The sequence below is a fragment of the Ceratotherium simum genome, chromosome 33, assembly GCF_057802395.1.
Source record: "Ceratotherium simum simum isolate JZ-2026a chromosome 33, ASM5780239v1, whole genome shotgun sequence".
NCBI classification, from domain to species: domain Eukaryota; kingdom Metazoa; phylum Chordata; class Mammalia; order Perissodactyla; family Rhinocerotidae; genus Ceratotherium; species Ceratotherium simum.
Genome location: NC_141932.1, coordinates 20,506,816 through 20,524,853, shown reverse-complemented (window position 1 = coordinate 20,524,853; position 18,038 = coordinate 20,506,816). Strand labels below are relative to the sequence as shown.

Here is an 18,038-nt window from a genome sequence, read left to right as displayed (position 1 = left end):
CCCTGAGGCTCTGGTGAGGTTGTCCTCTTCTTTGCCTGTTTGCCTGTTACGGAAACAGCTACAATGAGGCGATCAGAGTAGATTTTGGGAAGCCAAATTGTTTATCCATCCATCTATGTGTCCTAGCGACCGCAGGACTGGTAGTAGGTGGTGTGCTGGCAGGCTGGTACTGGCGTTTGAGTCAGATTTATGAAGGGGCAGCCCCCGGTCTCTCCGAGGAGAGGGGCGGGTCACCGAGGGTTGTTAGCCAAGATGGCGGTGGCGGCTGCCGCGGCGAGTGTGTGGGGGCCAAGTCGAGGCTTGGGTCAGGCTGGCCTCTTGCTCCTGCGGCGGACTGGGGTTCGGGGGCTGGCTAGATCTGTGAGTACCTGGGGCACTGGGGAGTTTTCCACAAGGGGGAATATGGATTCCAACGCTATCTTGAGAGTATGGGGTCCCTGCAGGGAGGGAAGGCAGGGCTGTCACAGAAGGGACAAGGGCTGGGAGAACCACTCGGAGAGGACACTCAGGAAGAGAACTTCCACTTCCTCAGGAGAGAAAAAGCAGGCAGCTCCTTTGTGGGCCCTGAGGGAGGGAGACAACTTGGAGAGAGGAAGGGGACTTACTCCTTGGTTGCCCCCCAACCCCCGGGGAGGCCGCTTGGAGGGACTTGGGAGGAAGACGAGACTTTTCCGCGCAGGGGTTGGAGAGTGAAAGGGGAGACTTTCTTCTCGGTAAAAATCCCCTCTTCAAAGAGGAGAAAAGAGAGACCAGGTCCCCCGTCACGGGCTTTTATAGTGCCCTGTATTTCTTTGCTCCTTGGCTACAATTCTGATTTTAAAATGAATTGCGTAAAAAAAGTCATTTGATCCTGTGTTCTCTGATAAATGCCAGGACAGGGGTCTTGTCTGTTTTGGTCACTCTACAGAAGAGAAGATCAGTAAATATTTGTTGAATTACTGAAAGGAGAGAGGTCCAGACTTTGCCCGCATTTCTTAGCAACACTTGAAAAATGCCTCGTTTCTTGTCAAAAGGGTGAGACTCCCTTTAGGTTGATGCTGCTATCGGCAAGCTCCCCTAGCAGAAATCTAGTTGGAAGCTCTTATTTAGAGGGAGAGAGGCTGCTGCAGGAGAGCTATGAACTAAAATTTTACAGGTAAGAGAGAAGTGGTTCAAAAGGTGGGTTGTGAAGCTAGACCATGTGGGTTCATATATGTAATGGGCCACTTTCCAGCTGTGTAGCCTTGGGCAAGGGACTGCTTTTTGCACCTAATTTTCTCTCTCTGTAAAATGGTAACAGTGGCCACCTCATAGGGTTGTTGTGAAAATTAAATAAAGTGCTAAGAACTGGATCTGATATATGATAAAGGATATAGGAATGTTGACCGCTGTTGAAAGTGAGGATGGAGGGAAGGGACAGAAACCGACCTTGAAGATGTGAAGAAAGGAGGTGACTTTGGGAGGGCCTGGATTGGTGAGGGCCCTGGAGGGAAATATGTCAAGATCTTGTGGGGTTGGGTCTGACACTCTGATCCCCAGTTTATAAGGAAGGGAAGATGGAGTCTGTGGGAAGAAGCCCTAGGTAGGGAGAGAGACAGGGCAGGAAGGTGAAGAGGATGGGCCAGGAGTAATATGTGGGAGGATCTAGTGCCGGTGTTAACTTGCAGCAGGTTGCTGGGGCAGGATGGGGGTGGAGCATTCTCCTGCCTTTTGGTTGTTCTCTGTCCCTTTTTTTTGGAGCAGTCAGATTCTCCACAGCTGATGTCGGTCCCAGGAGCCCATTGGCTGGGTCAGTGGGGCGGGACCGGACTGGGGCAGGAGTATGGAAAGGTCATTTATAGCTGATTAAATCTGCTTCCTTTCAGGCTGGTCTCCCTGCTGCTCTTCCTTCTTGCCTCCCTCCTTCTTTTTTTTGGGGTGAAGGTGGGGGAGAGGAGGAGGTGTTTCAGAGTCCTTACTTTTTGCTTATATATATATTTCTTTGCTGATGAAGATGCACCCTGAGCCAACATCCATGCCAATCTTCTTCTACTTTTTAGTATGTGGGCCGCCAGCCCAGCATGGCTGCTAACAGAATGGTGTAGGTTCACGACCAGGAACCGAATCTAGGCTGCCGAAGGGGAGCATGCTGAACTTAAGCACTAGGCCACCTATATATTTTTAATTTATTAAAGTCCCTGCTTTTTCTTCTCCACTTTTCTTTCTCCCACTTATTCTTTCTAAGATTAAAAAAGAGGCATACTTTTTTTTGAGTGGAGGAAAGATGTAGTAGCATTTGATCAAAGAAGATTTTAGGCCAGGGCTGTCCAATAGGACTTTTTGCAATGATGGTCCAGTACGGTAGCTACTGAGCACTCGAAATGTGGCTAGTGCCACTGAGGAACTGAAGTTTTTGTTTCATTTAATTTTAGTGAGTTTAAATTTAAATAGCAGGTGGCTTGTGGCTGCCATATTGGATGGTGCATTGTTAGCCAGTCAAAGTGAAGCCAAGAGATAGTGTCTTGGGGGAAGGTGAGAAGGCTGTCCTGTAGTGGGACAGATTGGGTTGTTGGGGCAAGCTGGGTTGGGAGGAAGGATGGGCTGCCTTACTGCGTCCCTGCCTGCTTGCCCCTCTTTTCCCCATGCCCTTTGCTGAACACCCTGATGCCCTGGAGGCATTTGCCTGATTTCTGCCTCCCTCCCCCGTCTAGTTGCTAGCAGATGTTTTAGTGCTCAGGGAGAAGAGGAGGAAGAAAACTCGATTGTTAAGGAGTCCTGAGTGGGTTTCTCAGCAATCATCCCTAGAAGCAAGTGGGGCCTTGCCTTAACTCCGCCGTCTCTGAGAAGCTTCTCCTCATCCTCCGCCTGATGCTGGCTAGTGAAAGGTTCCTCCTAGAGCTGCTGCAGGCGCTTTATACCCGCCTCACCAAAAGCCTGTGAAGTAGAAATTCTGATTTTTTCCACCAGGGGATGCAAGTTCAGGGAGACTGTCTCCTGCCCAAGGTGACATAACTGCAAAGGGACAGAGCCGGGATTCAAACATAGGCAGTTTAGCACTAGAGTCCTTCATCCTACCCTGCCCTGTGGTTAACTACTGAACTATCCTGCTTCCTCTGAGATCGCCTCTCTTAATTGTAACTTGTGTGTTCAGTGTTTGTCATCCGTCCCTCCCTGTCGTCTCCAGCCCTCAGTTCAGGGCCTGATTTGGAGCAAATATTCACTATCTACCTATTTGACAACAATAATTGTCAAATACACTTGTTAGCTACTTATATTCATCAAGCATTTATGTGCCAGGCACTGGGCTGAGCACTCTATACACATCGACTCATAATCCTCGTGACCCCTAGTGAGATAAGTACTCCCATCACCCTCAGTTTACACACAAGGAAACTGAGGCTCAGGCTGCTTTAGTTACACAGCCAGGAGGTGCGGTCTGCTCGGAGTCCTTGCCCTTAACCTTGGCGCCCGGGGGAGTGGCTCCACCAGGGACCACACTACTACCTGCTGGGCCTACCAGACCACCCAGAGCAGGCCTGTTTCCTGCGTAGTGGGAGAGGATGTGGCTTCATGCTTTGTGTAAATCTGCACAGCTTCTGCCATTGTAAGTCGCTGGCCAGTGGGACAAACTCACCCTCCCACCAAAAACAAGAAGAGATGGGTGGAGTCACATCCTTTCTCTGCAGGCCTTTTACCACCCACTGCCTTAATGGGGCATTTCCTCAGGGCCCTAGCTCCTTGAATCAGCACGGTAATCCTGGGCTGGGTACCACCGGCATCTCTACAGGCCCAGGAAAGAAGGTGTACAGCCAAGGCCCAACTTGTATGTGGGGTGTGCCAAGGTACCCTGACGGTAACTCTGCAGCCTCCACAGGCAGAGTCCTGCCCTGACACCCTGGTTGGTTCTGAGCCCTGTGACCCTGTCCTGACCCATGTCATCCCCTGACCTACCCTCCTAGAGCCCCTTCCCAGACCACAGCCCTCGTCCTGTTCTGCCTGCGTCTCCTCTGGGCCTCAGTCTCCCTCTAGAGTGTCTGCTGGGGCCACAGTCTGGAATCACAATCCAGTGTGAGGGGCATTCAGTCCTTCTCCCCAATCCTCTTTTCCCCTCTTCCTCCTGAGGTGCCAGGCATTTTTCTTATTCCCGTTTTCAAACCTTCCTTGATTTTGTTTTTTCCCCTTCTACCAGTTTTTGGGCATATAATATGTCCCATGTCTATGCTGAACTCTGTGTGTGCCTTTTCTTAGGAACTTTTCGCCACAGCCCTCTGCAGCCTTTTTGCAGATGAGGACATTCAGAGAGGCAAAGTGTTTTGCAGAGGGCCATGCAGTGAGATAAAAAATTGGAACCCAGGTCAGTGGGACTCCAAAGCCTTGAACTTAACCGCTCATTCATCTGTTCGTTCAGTAATGGCCTGCTGAGTGCCCGCTCTGTAAAGTGACCTGGGCGTGATCTCTGTCTTCCTGGAGCTTGTGAGGTGTGTGAGAGACAGACAGGGACAAACGGATCCTCCCCGTGGATGGAAAGGTCCGGCCATGTGAGCACACCACAGGGAGAAGCCTGGTCTGCGAGTTTGACTGCTTCCCTCGCAGGCGGAGGGGAATCTGCTTGTGATGGTGTCAGGCCTGGGCCTGCCCTGCTGTTGGGGCTGTAATTTCCTTTATTTCTTCACAACCACAAATGCACATGAATGCATCCATGTTCCCGCTCCCCCGCTGGAACCTTGGACGGCTACTTCACTGCAATGAAAGGTGGGAGGGAGGGGAACACACTTGAGCACACACACGTGAGACCCAGCTCATGGCAAACCTCAGTCATTCTTCTTTAGCTCCTATGGGAAGTGAAGCCACGATTACTGAGCTCAGAGCCAACTGGCAACGGTGGGAAGTCAAGATGTAGATGTGTGGAAACCGGACCAGCAGTGGCAGTTGGGGTTAGGATTGTGAGTTTGGGGTCTGGGTGTCAGCCCTGCCCAGGTTTGAAGCCCAGTCCTGACTTAATTAGTTGTTTATTTTTAGCTTTGTAGCCTGGTGCAGGTTACTGTACCTCCCTGAACCTCAGTTTCGTTATCTGCTCAAAGGCAGTAGTAAAGAATGCCTGCCTCACAGACGTGCTCTGAGCACTCAGTGCAACTGTGCATGCCGAGCTCAGCCTGGCACCCGGCAAGCGCTGAAGCAAGGGGCACTGTTGCAATCCTGAGACCAGTCCAAGGCTAGCTCAAGGGCTAAGAAAGCAAATCGGTTCACATCCGTTGAGCACGTAGGCTTCTCCCGGGCTTTGCCAGCCAAGCCTCCTCTGATCCGAGGGATGTGAGCTCCCCACAGGACTGCTCCAGCCACTCGGAACTCCCAGGTTCCACGGGGGACACGCCATTCCTCACTTTGTGCCTTTTGCGTGTTCTGTTCCCTGGCCTCGAATGCTCTTTCCCTGACTCCTAGACATCCTTCAGGCCTCAGCTGTCACATGACTTCCTCAGAGAAGCCTGACCCTCTTTCTACTCTTCCCTGGCTTCTCCTAGGAGAATATGGGTCACCCTCGTTGGTACCTATTCAGCATTTGTCTTCCCTGCTGCATCTCTTGGGTCCCGCAGAACGCAGCACAGGGCTTGGAATGAAGCAGGTGCTCAAATGTTTGTTGAGTGAGTCAGTCTGGGCTGGTGGAGGGAGTTAGGACGGCAGTGGAGAGGGCATCGAAGCGTGTGGAGCAGTTTGCCAGGTGATGGGGGAAGAGGCATTGTAGTAAAGAGGTGAGAGCAGGGACATGGTGGGAGAAATGATAATGAGCATTTACTGTACGACTTAACAAGAACTCTGCTAACCATTTTATACACAAGGTCTCGTTTAAGCCTCGCAACACTTCCATGAGGTGTTCTCCATTCTACAGATGAGAAAGGAGAGACTTGAAGAGGGGAATCACTTTCCTGTGGTTGCTCAGCAAGGGATTTGAACCCAGGCAGACTGACTTTTTTTTTTGAGGAGGATTAGCCTGAGCTGACATCTGTTGCCAATCCGCCTCTTTATTGCTGAGGAAGATTGGGCTAACATCTGTGCCCATCTTTCTGTACTTTACATGGGACGGCGCCACAGCATAACTTGATAAGTGTGCGTTGGTCCGCGCCGGGATCTGAACCTGCGAACCCCGGGCCTCCAAAGCAGAGCACGTGAACTTAACCGCTGCACCACCAGGCTGGCCCCAGGCGGACTGACACTTAAGAGCTCACGACTTAATCTCTATTCTGGGTGGCCTTCCTGATGGGTATGGGGTCAGTAAAGAGCCCATCTGGCTGACTCAAGGACACTGTGTATGTGCCTGTGGTACCAGTAGGAGATTGAGAGAAGGGGTGTCTGTGGCCAGACTGGGGAGGCCCTGAATGCCAGGGTGAAGAGTTGGAGCATTTGATAAAAACAGCTACCAGTTCTTGAGCTGCCTGCCACTTTACTGAGTCATTTAATCTTTATGACAACTCTGTGGGACAGATACTGTTATTTTTGTCCCAGTTTTACAGATGAGGACCTGGGACACAAAGAAGTTCTAGTAACTTGCCCAAGGTCACACAACGAGAAAGTGGGGGAGCTGGGATTCAGACCCTCTGTATCAGGGCCCAGAGTCCACCAGGGCTGTGGAGGCTTAACCACCAGGCCATACTGCCTGCTGCCGTGGGGTTGAGCCATTGGAACCTCTGCTGCTCATAATGCATGTGTCCCCCCTCTCCTGCCCTCTCTCGCCAGCAACCTGAGAGACAGCAGCAGCAGCAGCAGCACTTCTCGTCCCTGGATGACAAGCCCCAGTTCCCAGGGGCCTCGGCGGAGTTTATAGATAAGCTAGAGTTCATCCAGCCTAATGTCATCTCTGGGATCCCCATCTACCGCGTCATGGACCGGCAGGGCCAGATCATCAACCCCAGCGAGGACCCCCACGTGAGAGGCCCCCCCGCCCCACTGCTTCCCATGCTCAGGCCCCTTGCCCATCTCCTCTCTGGTCCCACCTGCCCCATGTCTCTCTGTGCCTCCATCTGCAGCTGCCCCAGGAGAAGGTACTCAAGTTCTACAAGAGCATGACGCTGCTTAACACCATGGACCGCATCCTCTACGAGTCCCAGCGGCAGGTGCGTGGGGACCGGCCTGGGGAGGGGCTTGGAATTACCTGAGGTCCCCTTGCTTGCGTTTGGGCCAGAACACAGCTCCCAAGGAGGAGAGAGTAGAGTGGAGATCCTTTGTCTTGGGGTACTTAGAGTTCTTGGAACTCCGGAGGAAGAGTGTGGAAGGGGTCCTCTCACGGGCAGAAGGATGGACCAGATCACTAAAACACCTACTGTGCGCCGGGCTGGGGGATTAGCTGTGCTGGGAGAGGGCAGGCCGGGAAAGACCTGATGGCCCTTCCTCTTGGGAAACAGGGTGACCCTCGGGGCTTCCCAGAGTGCCCATGTCAAATGCGCTGTGACCCTCAGCAGCGTTAGCATCAGCAGACAGAGACCCAGTCAGAGCAGTGTCAACAGAGGGAATTTATTGACTCAAATAACGGCACGTTCCGAGGGCCCTGTTTCAGGCAAAGCTGGATTCAGGAGGCTCAAAAGATGTCATCAGACCTGTTTCTCTTCTCTGAGTGTCTTTTCTCCTCTCGTTTGCTTTGGCTTCCTTCATTCTCAAGCTGCGGTGGTCTTGAGAAGCTCTAGGCTCCTGGAGACGTGGCAGAGAAAGGGCTCAGGGCACAGGCTCTGGAGCAAGACTATGATTAAAGTCCTTACTCTGCCTGTTTCTGGCTCTGCAGCCCTGAGAAAGCTGCTTAACCTCTCTGCTTCCACTTTCTCGTCTGTACCTACTTCGTGGGGTTGCTGTAGAATTGCTGATGGCGCATGTAATGGCCTTAGGAACAGTGAAACTGGTTTTTAGTCAGCACACAATGAATACTAGCTCTTATTTATCATGACCCTACCAGCCTCACAATTATTAGCCTTTCTACTTAGTGGTGGGAAGAGAATGTCTGGTCCCTAATGTTCCAGCAAAAGGCCCAGGGCTGATGCTCTTTGGCCGGGCTTTGGTCCCAGACCCCACCTGAACCAGCCCCTGTGACTGGCCAGGCCCGGGCCATGTGCCCATCCCCAGGAACCAAGGGAATAGAGGCCTCTGTGCCCCAGGCCATGTAGACTGAGAGCAGGGGCACGGAGTTCCTGTTAGGAAAGGGGGAAGAGTGTCAGGGCAGGCAGGCCCTCAGATGTCCACCACACCTGCTGGCTCAGGAGGCGGGTGGGCTTGGGAATCTGCATTTGTATCAAGCCCCCAGATGATCCTGTGAGGACCCGAGTGGACTAAAGCGTGAGGCCCCCTGGCCTAGAGGACAGTGCTGAGCAGATTCAGGCAGGCAGCTCATAGGAACACTCCGTCTGGGCTCTCCAAGTTAGGGTAGTGTCTCCACGCTGCCCAGAGACTTCCCTTGGCTCCCACTGTCCTCAGGATCAAGTCCGGCCCTTCACGACCACCCCGTCTTCCGTTCCACCATGGCCTCGGCAATCCACTTCCCTCTCCACGGCCTCACCACCAGGCCAGGCCTTTCCCACCCTGTCTTACACGTGCTTGGGCTTCTTCCTGCCCCTGCGTTGGCTGTACAAACAGGGGCCTTGGAATCTGATGGATATGGGTCTAATCATGACTGTGACCTTGGGCAGGCGATTTTTATTGTCTTGGTCTCAGTTTCCTCAGTGTATTTAAAAAAATGGGGATAATAAGAGAACCCACGCTATAGGGTTGGGGGAGAATTCTGTGAGACCCAGCATGGAAAGTCCCTGGCCCATTGGCTGATGCAGAGGAAGCCCTCAATAACCCCCACAAATCCCAACAAAAATAAAAGCAGTAACTTAAACAGATTAATATTTTTTCTCTTGCATAAAAGAAATCTGGAAACGGGTGGTCTTGGGCTGGTATGGTAGCACCATGATGTCATTGGAAACCCAGCACTGGCTTCTAGCCTTGAGAGCCCCTAATGAACCAAATGGCTTCTGGAGCACCCTCCATCACGTCTCATTCCAGGCAGGAAGGAGAAGGAAAGTGGAAGATTTCAGATGTGACACGTCCCAGCTATTTCCCCACACCCACCTTCATAGAACCTTCTAGGTAGTCAGTTCCACCCAATAACATCTCACATTTCATTGGTTACTCCTAGCTGTAAGGGAGACTGAGAAATGTAGTCTTTTAGGCTGGGCACTTGCTGCCTGTGGTGGAATGAGCAAAGAGGAAGGGGGAGAGGATACTGAGTAGGCAACCAGTGACCTCTGCCACCAGTCCAGGTGCTGTTTCCTCAGTGAGCCCCTCTCAGGCTCCTCCCCACACCAACCTTACAGCCCTGCCAGGCCCTCAGCACCCAGCATCCGCCCAGTTGCTTGGCTATGGGAGGTCAATTAACTTTTAATTGGCTCCCCACTTAGAAGAAAGCATTATTCATCTGCTTCCCCAACCGTGACAGAAAGCCAGGCCTGCAGAGTGCATGAGGGCTGGGCAGAGGGCGTGCCGTGGGTGCCAGTCTGGGCTCTGTTTCATTTCACACACAGTCCTGGGGAGCTCTTTCTATTTCTGTGCCAGGGGCTCCCCAGATCTTCAGCTAGACTTCATCTCTGAGCCCCAGATCTACTTGGCTTATAGCCCTACATGTCCCACACCAAATTCAGCCTGTCCAAACTTGATCTCCGCATCTTCCTCCCAGACCTGCTCCTCTTCCTCCCTTAGGCCATTTCTCAATGAAGGGTGCTACCATCCACCCATTTGCCCAAACTGGAGACTTGCATCTCATCCTTGCCTCCCCCCTCCCTCTCGCTATCACTTTGTTCCTCTCATTTACTGTGTCCCTAGGTATTTAGTTAGAAATCCGTTCTGCTGCTCAGCAGCACCATCAAGGACCCAGACTCCCTGTCTTTCTGCTTCACTGTCATGGGCAAGTTGGCTTTCATCCTATGCCTGTTGCCTCATGTTCACAAGATGGCTGCCACAGTCCAGGCTTCACGGCTATGTGCGAGGCAGGAGCAAGGGCTGGCACCAGCTGCAGTGGTCTGTTTTATTGAGAAAGCAAAAGCAGATTTCCACTCAAGTCTCTGGCTAGAACTGTGTCCCGTGGCCACCTCTGGCTGTAAGGGGGGCTGGGAACCTAATGTTTAGCTCCTCAGGCTCTGGGGTTGGGGGGCTCAGGAGAAGGAATTGGCCTGGGCACTCGTGTAGTCAGCTAGCAGTCTCTGCCACTCCCTGACATTACTGTCTCTGCTTCTTAAGACTCTTACTCATCCGCTCCTCTCCCTGCCTCCCGCCACTACCAAGCCAGGCCACTGCCCCCCTCACCTGGCTTGCTGTACTTACTCCTGTCTCCTCCATCCAGTTCCCACATGGCAGCCCGAGAGACATTTCTAAAACATCGCTCCCCTGAGGAGAACCGGCTGCAGGTTGCCACCATTCTCAGGGTGAAGTCCAGGTGTATAACCCCCTGCATTACCTGAGCACTGCCTCTGTCTCCCACCTTATCTTTCCCCAGCCCTCCCACTTCATGTCCCAGCCCTTCTACCTCGTGGCCTTTATTGTTCTTTCTCCTGGAAACTGCCACCACCGCCGCCTTTGCTCAGCTTAGGCATTTCTTGCCGATGCCCCTACATGGTGGGGCAGGTGCCTCTTCACAGCTCCCATCACACAGCCCTGACACTCTGGCTCTAGCCAGTCTGGCAGTTCTTCCGTGAAGCAGGAGCCCCAGTGTGGCCTGGCCCAGAGCCAGCCTTCAGGAAGTATCTGTTGATTAACTGAGTCATCAGAGGTTGGTTGGGATTTGGATGCTTCTCTGTCATTGCCCAGCATAACTGAGCCCAGGCCTCTGGGCCCCCCTCCACCCCCAGGGCCGGATCTCCTTCTACATGACCAACTACGGCGAGGAGGGCACACATGTGGGGAGCGCAGCAGCCCTGGACAACACGGACCTGGTGTTTGGCCAGTACCGGGAGGCAGGTACGTCTGCCCATGGCCTGGCCCTGAGGAGCAGATGCCAGAGACCTGGGTGTGTGGTCCCCGTCGAGGCAGGTCAGGCCCAGTCCCTCCTGGTGTGATGGCGAGGTCCACGTCAGTGACCCTGTGTGCTCTTCCAGGAGCAGCATGCTGCCAGGGAGGTCTAAGGAGCTGTAGGAAGAACTTTGCGAGCAAGAAAGAGCCAAGCCAGGGACAGGAGTTTGGAGGGGGTGGGCTTCCCCTCTCAGGAGGCTTGCTGGTGTCGTGGTTAAGAGCCTGTGCTCCTAACTCTTCCATGCTCTGCTGGATACCAGTTGTCAGATTTGGGCAAGTTGCTTTCCTCCTCTGAGCCTCAGGTTTTTCATCTCCACAACAGAGATTCTGACGCTAGTGCAGCCCTTGCATGGTGGGGCCGCTGGGAGCCGGCAGTGAGGTCAGCCTAGCTGTGAGTGGCGTGTGCTGCGGGCCCCTGTCCACACAGTATGGGGCTCTCCTGGCCTCTTTCCAGCCACCATGTCCCTTGGGGAGCAGAAGCAGATGGAGGGCCTGGCAGGTCCCAGCCAGGAAGCTGAATGAGTGAAGAAGGAAGGATCAAAGACTAGGAATAAAGAGAATCGATGAGCATTAAGGAGTGACTGGGGGTGAAGGAGTTAGCCTGGGGAGCTGTGAGTGGGGGGTTCCAGAGTGAATGTTGGTATGGGGGCCCTGCAAAGGAGCCACCCTGTGGGGGTGCCAGGGAGGCAAATCTTGACCCTTCGTCTTAGGTGCTGCCTGATCGTGGGCAAGTTGTCTAAGTGCTCCTTGCCTCAGTTTTCTCATCTATAATGGGAGATGGAGAACCTCCCAAGATGGTTGGTGAGGGGCTTCATGGCGCGGCTGATACAAAGACTTCAGCGCGGGGTAAGCACTCAGTCGAGGCCATGCTGTGATTGGGGCCTCTCGTCCTGGGACAGCTCTTCTGCAGGGAGGCAGGGCCTGGCCAGGCTGGCTGTCCAGATCCCTCTCTGGACCAGCATCGCATTCCAGTCTACTCTCCGACTATCTACTCCCCACTCAGCTGCCCCAGAACCCTCACCCCAGGCCGGCCCGGTGGCTTAGCGGTTAAGTGCGTGCACTCCGCTACTGGCAGCCTGGCTTTGGATCCCGGGCGTGCACCGACGCACCGCTTCTCTGGTCATGCTGTGGCGGCATCCCAGATACAGCAACTAGAAGGATGTGCAACTATGACATGCAACTATCTACTGGGGCTTTGGGGAAAAAAAGGAGGAGGATTGGCAATAGATGTTAGCTCAGAGCTGGTCTTCCTCAGCAAAAAGAGGAGGATTAGCATGGATGTTAGCTCAGGGCTGATCTTCCTCACAAAAAAAAAAAAAAAAAGAACCCCCCACCCCCTACATGCTGTAGGAGCACAGATGCCCTGTGATGTCTGTGGTTCAGCATCATTAGCAAGGAATATGAGATTTCCCCAGATACTGGGCTGCAGGCCAGGCACCTGCCAGGTTTGCTGAGCACGTCCCACCTGTTTCTGCTGAAAGAGTCTCTCCGGTGAGGGCTCCAAGCAGGGCTGAGTGAGGGTCTTCGGAATCCTGGGTGGCAGCCGGGCTCTCCACACAGGGGTGTTTGGGCCCTGGCTGGCCGCCTCCATAGGGGTGAGCCCTCCTGCACTGAGAGTCAGCAGAAGGCCCTGCATCTGGGCAGCTGCAGAGGGTGCTTGTGCAGAGTAAGGACGTGAGTCAGACCCCACACCCTCGCCCTGACTCGCTGACTCTCAGTCTCCCACCTGTGGCATGGGGAGAATGAGGGTACTCAGAACAATAGCTAGCACTCCCACATCTCTTGAACACCAAGATGCTGTTCTCAATGCTGGAAGCGGTGGAGGCTCTGTCTCATTTCCCCTCACAGCAGAGCTGAGGTCCCTGCCCAAGGTCCCACCAGATTGTGCTGCCTCAGGGAACCCATCGGCCATGTGAGATTTACGTCACAGTTACCTGTCAGAGCCAGGTGGAAGCCCGGTCAGAGAGGTTCAGTCTTGGGGTTCCCTTTGATGGTGAGGTGGGCATCCACCAGGGGTTTTGTGTGAAGAAAGGGTTTTACTGTCATAACAGATTTGAATGTTTCCTCTGTAGTCTGGAAGTTGTAAGCTAGTGGCTTGTACTTTTATTTGGTTCATATGGTGATTTTTTTAAGTAATTGAATTAGTTGAAACACTTAAAATCATTTAAAAAAAAAAAGCAAGCTAGATTTCTGCCTTTTTTTTTTTTTTTTTTTTTTTGAAAAACTGGACCATCTGGCCTCCCTGGGCAGCAGTCAGTTGGTCTGAACACTGTCCTCCCTGTTGAGACAGGCCTGTGCTTTCTGGTCTACCCACCTGGTTCTTGCACCTGTCTGTTCCCGTAAGCATCCGAATTTGCCTCCCCTGCTCTGGTCCAGCTCCCTTACTGTACAGATAGGGAAACGGAGGCCCCAGGCAAGAAAGGTCTTACCCCGAGACTCCCTCAGGGTTGGTCTGCCCCCCTGCACCTCCCACCAGGCTAACTGCTTCCTCCTCCCCACCCAGGTGTGCTGATGTATCGGGACTACCCCCTGGAACTGTTCATGGCCCAGTGCTATGGCAATGTAAGCGACCTGGGCAAGGGGCGCCAGATGCCCGTCCACTATGGCTGCAAGGAGCGCCACTTTGTCACCATCTCCTCTCCACTGGCCACGCAGATCCCTCAGGGTGAGGATGCATGCCCTGGGCCTGGTTCACACAGACCAACGAAGTACCCCTGTGCAGGCCCCAATCCTTCTCCATCCCTTCTCGAGGCTTCCTGGCTGGTGACCCGGTCAGAGTGCTGGTCCGGGCTCCAGACTTTCAAGACACCTCTTGTCTGGGACCCTTCAGAGGAGGGCTGTGGTGGTGTCCTCACCTGTTCGGCAGGCCTGAGCCGGCATGACCACACTCTTGATTTCCCATACTTGCGCCACCCCATTTGTCCACGCGCAGACACAGCCAGCTGCATGTGACTGAGTGTATGCCAGGTTCCTTGCTAAGGGTCACCCGGCAGGTAGTGAAAAGAGCAGGGACTTCAGTCGTGGGCCGTGTGGCTACAGAGTCCAGGTTCTGGACCCTGACCCTGCTCTGCCTTGGTCCTTGGAGTCCAAGTCCCCTGAAGCTTACTCGGGAAGCCCACAATGCTTAGAGCAGTCGGTGTGGTTTCAAATAGAGGTGACTGCTTGGAAAGCAGACCCACCAGGGGCCAGGCCTGTGCCCACACAGCACGGAGACCCTGGAGCCGGCCATCCCTCCCTGCCCTCTGCCGCCTGCAGTTGGTTGAGGTCAGTGTGGGCTCCGGCACCCTCTGCTCCCGGGCAGCCAAGACATGAGTTGGTGGTCAGAGCGCCTGGCACGATGTAAGGCCCCATGCACGTTTGCTCATAGTGTTCGTTTGGGAACAAGGAGCGTTCATGCCTCTGAGGTGGGAGAACAGCTTTCTGGGAGGAGGTGCCATTTTTGCTGAAGGTAGGTAGGATTTCTACAAGGTGGGGCCCTGGCTCTAAACCTTCCATTTGGGTGACCATTAAATCACTCATTCAGCAGATGTCCAGAGTCCATGCTGTGTGCTGGGTGCCATTCTAGGCACGATGAACCAAGAGACAGACAAAACCCTCAGCTCTCCTGGGGCTCACATTGTGGTGGGGGAGACAGACAATAAGCAAGATGGAGGAGTAACATAGAGTATGTCAGGGGTGATAAATCCCACAGGGAAAAATAAAGCTGCGAGGGAGTAGTGTGTTGAGGGGGAAGGTGGGTGACATTGTAGTACAGACCAGGTGAAGGAGCCATGCAGCCATCTTGAGGCAGGTGCCTGTTTGATGTGTTTGAGGTGCAGGGAGGAGCGCATGGGGCGGGTGTGGAGGTGGGTGGTGGAGGAGAGAAGTCAGAGGTGGGGGAGGGGTGCAGGTCTGGAGGCACTTTGACTTTTACCCAGAGTGGAATGGGAGCGGGGGAGGGGAGTCATCGCTGTGGAATGACTTGGCCTGACTCACATTTTAAGAGGCCTCTGGCTGCCGGATTGGGGTGGGAGAGCAAGAGCCAGTGAGGAGGCTGCTCAGGAACTGGGGCAAGAGGTGCCAATGCATGACCGGGGTGAGGTGAGGAGGGATCAGGTTCTGGCTCTGTTTTGAAGGTGGAGTAGGTGTGGGGAATGACAGAAAGTTAGGAGTCAGAGATGATGCCGAAGATTTTGGCCTGAGCAGTTGGGAGGACAGAGCTGCCATCAGCTGAAGGGAGAAGACTGGGGGGCACAGGTTCTGCAGGGATAGTCAGGAGGTCAGAGCCCGGCAGCAGGCAGCCTGAGCCCCAGAGCCGTGGGTTGGCATGTGGGTGAGTGTATGAGGTGTGTGAGTGTGTGAGGTGCATGTGTGAGTGTGAGGGGTGTGTATGTAGGGTGAATGTGTGAGGTCAGTGTGTATGTGTCTCTGCTCCTGCTCACTGCCCTCTCTCTCCCTGCAGCGGTGGGGGCAGCCTACGCGGCCAAGCGGGCCAACGCCAACAGGGTTGTCATCTGTTATTTCGGGGAGGGGGCGGCCAGCGAGGGGGACGCCCACGCCGGTTTCAACTTCGCCGCCACCCTTGAGTGCCCCATCATCTTCTTCTGCCGGAACAATGGCTATGCCATCTCCACGCCCACCTCCGAGCAGTACCGCGGGGATGGCATCGGTATGGGCCCTGCCTGCTTCGTGTCCCTCCCCTGCCCCCCCCACCCCCGCCACCCCGTGGCGTCTGGCGCAAGGTAGGTCACAGAGACAGTGAACTGAGCGCTGCCATTTGCTCTCCTGTCCTCCCTTCCCTCTCTCCCCACCCCCTGCTCATCACCCTCATCTGAGCCCTGGGGTCTGACCTGCCTTCTCTCTGTCCCCACAGCGGCTCGAGGCCCTGGGTACGGCATCATGTCAATCCGCGTGGACGGCAATGATGTGTTTGCTGTATACAATGCCACCAAGGAGGCCCGGCGGCGCGCCGTGGCAGAGAACCAGCCCTTCCTCATCGAGGCCATGACCTACAGGTGCCTGCCTCCCTCTCTCTGTCTCCCCCAGCCTTGACAGCCACCATCTTGAGCATCTCCCCCACACTGGTCAGTGTCCCCAAAGCATGACCCCATGGCCCCATGTTGTATCCCCTTCCTTGCCTTTATTCCATTTCTATCCCTTCTCCCTCGTCTACCCTCCTCCCTCCTGACCCCTACCCCAGGGACCCCAAGCTGACCCTGGGCCCCTCCCCCTCGACAGGATTGGGCACCACAGCACCAGTGATGATAGCTCCGCATACCGCTCGGTGGATGAGGTCAGTTACTGGGACAAGCAGGACCACCCCATCTCCCGGCTGAGGCACTACCTGCAGAGCTGTGGCTGGTGGGACGATGAGCAGGAGAAGGCCTGGAGGAAGCAGTCCCGCAAGAAGGTGAGGGCCTCCCTCTGAGAAACCGATGCCCCAGAGGGCATGTTCTGGGGTGGGGCATCGTGGAGAACCCCAGAAGGATGGAGAGGCTGAGGTTTGGGGGACACTGAACTGGGAGACTCGAAGATAACCCCAATGATGTCTCTAAGCGGCCAGGGTGCCTGGGCACATGCCCCTCTGCCATGTCCTAGCTCTGTGGCCTTGGCACCATGTCTGCCCTCTGCTCCCTCATCTCTGAAGAGGGATACTGGGGTACCCGTTCCAGAAGGTTGTTTGAGGATTAGGTGACTTAATCCGCGTGCAGTGTAAGAGTCAGTGTGCTTCCCTCCTCAGCCCTGTCATCATAGCCAGAGGCAGTGCAGCCCAGTGGCAAGGGCAGACCCTGGCGTCAGGAAGATGCTGCGGCCCCTAACAACATCATTGTGGGCACGTCCCTTCTCTGTGCCTCGGTTTCCTCATTTCTTAATTTTATTTATTTATTTATTTTTTACCCCAAAGCCCCAGTAGATAGTTGTATGTCATAGCTGCACATCTCTCTAGTTGCTGTATGTGGGATGCGGCCTCAGCCTGGCCGGAGAAGTGGCGCGTCGGTGTGCACCCAGGATCCGAACCCAGGCTGCCAGCAGCGGAGCACGCGCACTTAACCACTAAGCCATGGGGCCGGCCCACGGTTTCCTCATGTCTAAGCTGCCTGCTGCTTAGGGCTGCTGAGAAGCTGAAATGATTCCATACACTTAGTACAGTGCCTGGTCCTGCTAAGGATGGAGAGGCTGGGGTTTGGGGGATGCTGACGTGGGGTGTTAGTTTCACCACTGTTATGATGATCATCCCCACTGTCCAGATGGGAACAAAGGCTTGGGGGTTAACCCCTTGCTGAGGCCCCACAGGTAGGAAGCGGGGCCCTGGGTGGGAGGCCGACTGCCTGCTCACCGTCCCGTCTCCCCCAGGTGATGGAGGCCTTTGAGCAGGCCGAGAGGAAGCTGAAGCCCAACCCCAGCCTGCTCTTCTCAGACGTGTATCAGGAGATGCCCGCCCAGCTGCGCAAGCAGCAGGAGTCTCTGGCCCGTCACCTCCAGACCTACGGCGAGCACTACCCTCTGGACCACTTCGAGAAGTGAGGCCTGCTCACCCACCCCCACCCACCTCAACTACGCTGAGAGGCAGCCCCACGCTGAGGGGTGGAGGGAGCTGCATGATGCTCCCCCCGTTCCCCAGCCAGCTCCCTCCAAAATACTCAGGGGCCAGGGCAGTGCCCAAGACGGTAACAGGGGGTGGCTCCCCTCACCGGCCCTGCTCCTCCAGGCTGTTACATTGGGGAGGGGGCTCTGTCAGCCCCCTCTTCACCTGTTGTTACAGTGCCTTCTCCCCCGGAGCTGGGCGAGGGCGCCTCCAGGACTGGAAGCCCCTCTGGGCTGGGGCTGGGTGTGGCAGGTCAGCCTGTGGAACTTTCTCAGAGTGAGAGGCGGTCAGCAGCTAGTGAATAAACTGTGTCTCTGCATTTGGCTCTGTGCCACCTCCGGTTTCTGTTTCCTGGAGTTTTGGACGTGAGAAGAGAGTCCAGAACGACTGGTTTGGGACCACTCCCTGCTTCTGCACTTTAGATAAATGCGGCCAAAGCCGTTGAAATATCTGCTTCCCCCAGAAACTTGCGCAAGCTGGAGAGTCAGCCTCA

General features: G+C 54.7%; 1 protein-coding gene across 1 annotated transcript; it reads left to right on the top strand.

Moving 5' to 3' along the window:
- The first annotated feature begins 84 nt into the window (after window positions 1-84).
- On the top strand, window positions 85-17,869 carry BCKDHA (branched chain keto acid dehydrogenase E1 subunit alpha). Its single transcript, XM_004441577.3, has 9 exons — window positions 85-360; window positions 6,688-6,876; window positions 6,978-7,064; window positions 10,821-10,929; window positions 13,484-13,645; window positions 15,422-15,628; window positions 15,833-15,974; window positions 16,198-16,369; window positions 17,314-17,869. The coding sequence occupies exons 1-9, from the start codon at window positions 190-192 to the stop codon at window positions 17,482-17,484; spliced, it is 1,410 nt and encodes a 469-aa protein (XP_004441634.2). The 5' UTR covers window positions 85-189; the 3' UTR covers window positions 17,485-17,869.
- The last annotated feature ends 169 nt before the right edge of the window (window positions 17,870-18,038 follow it).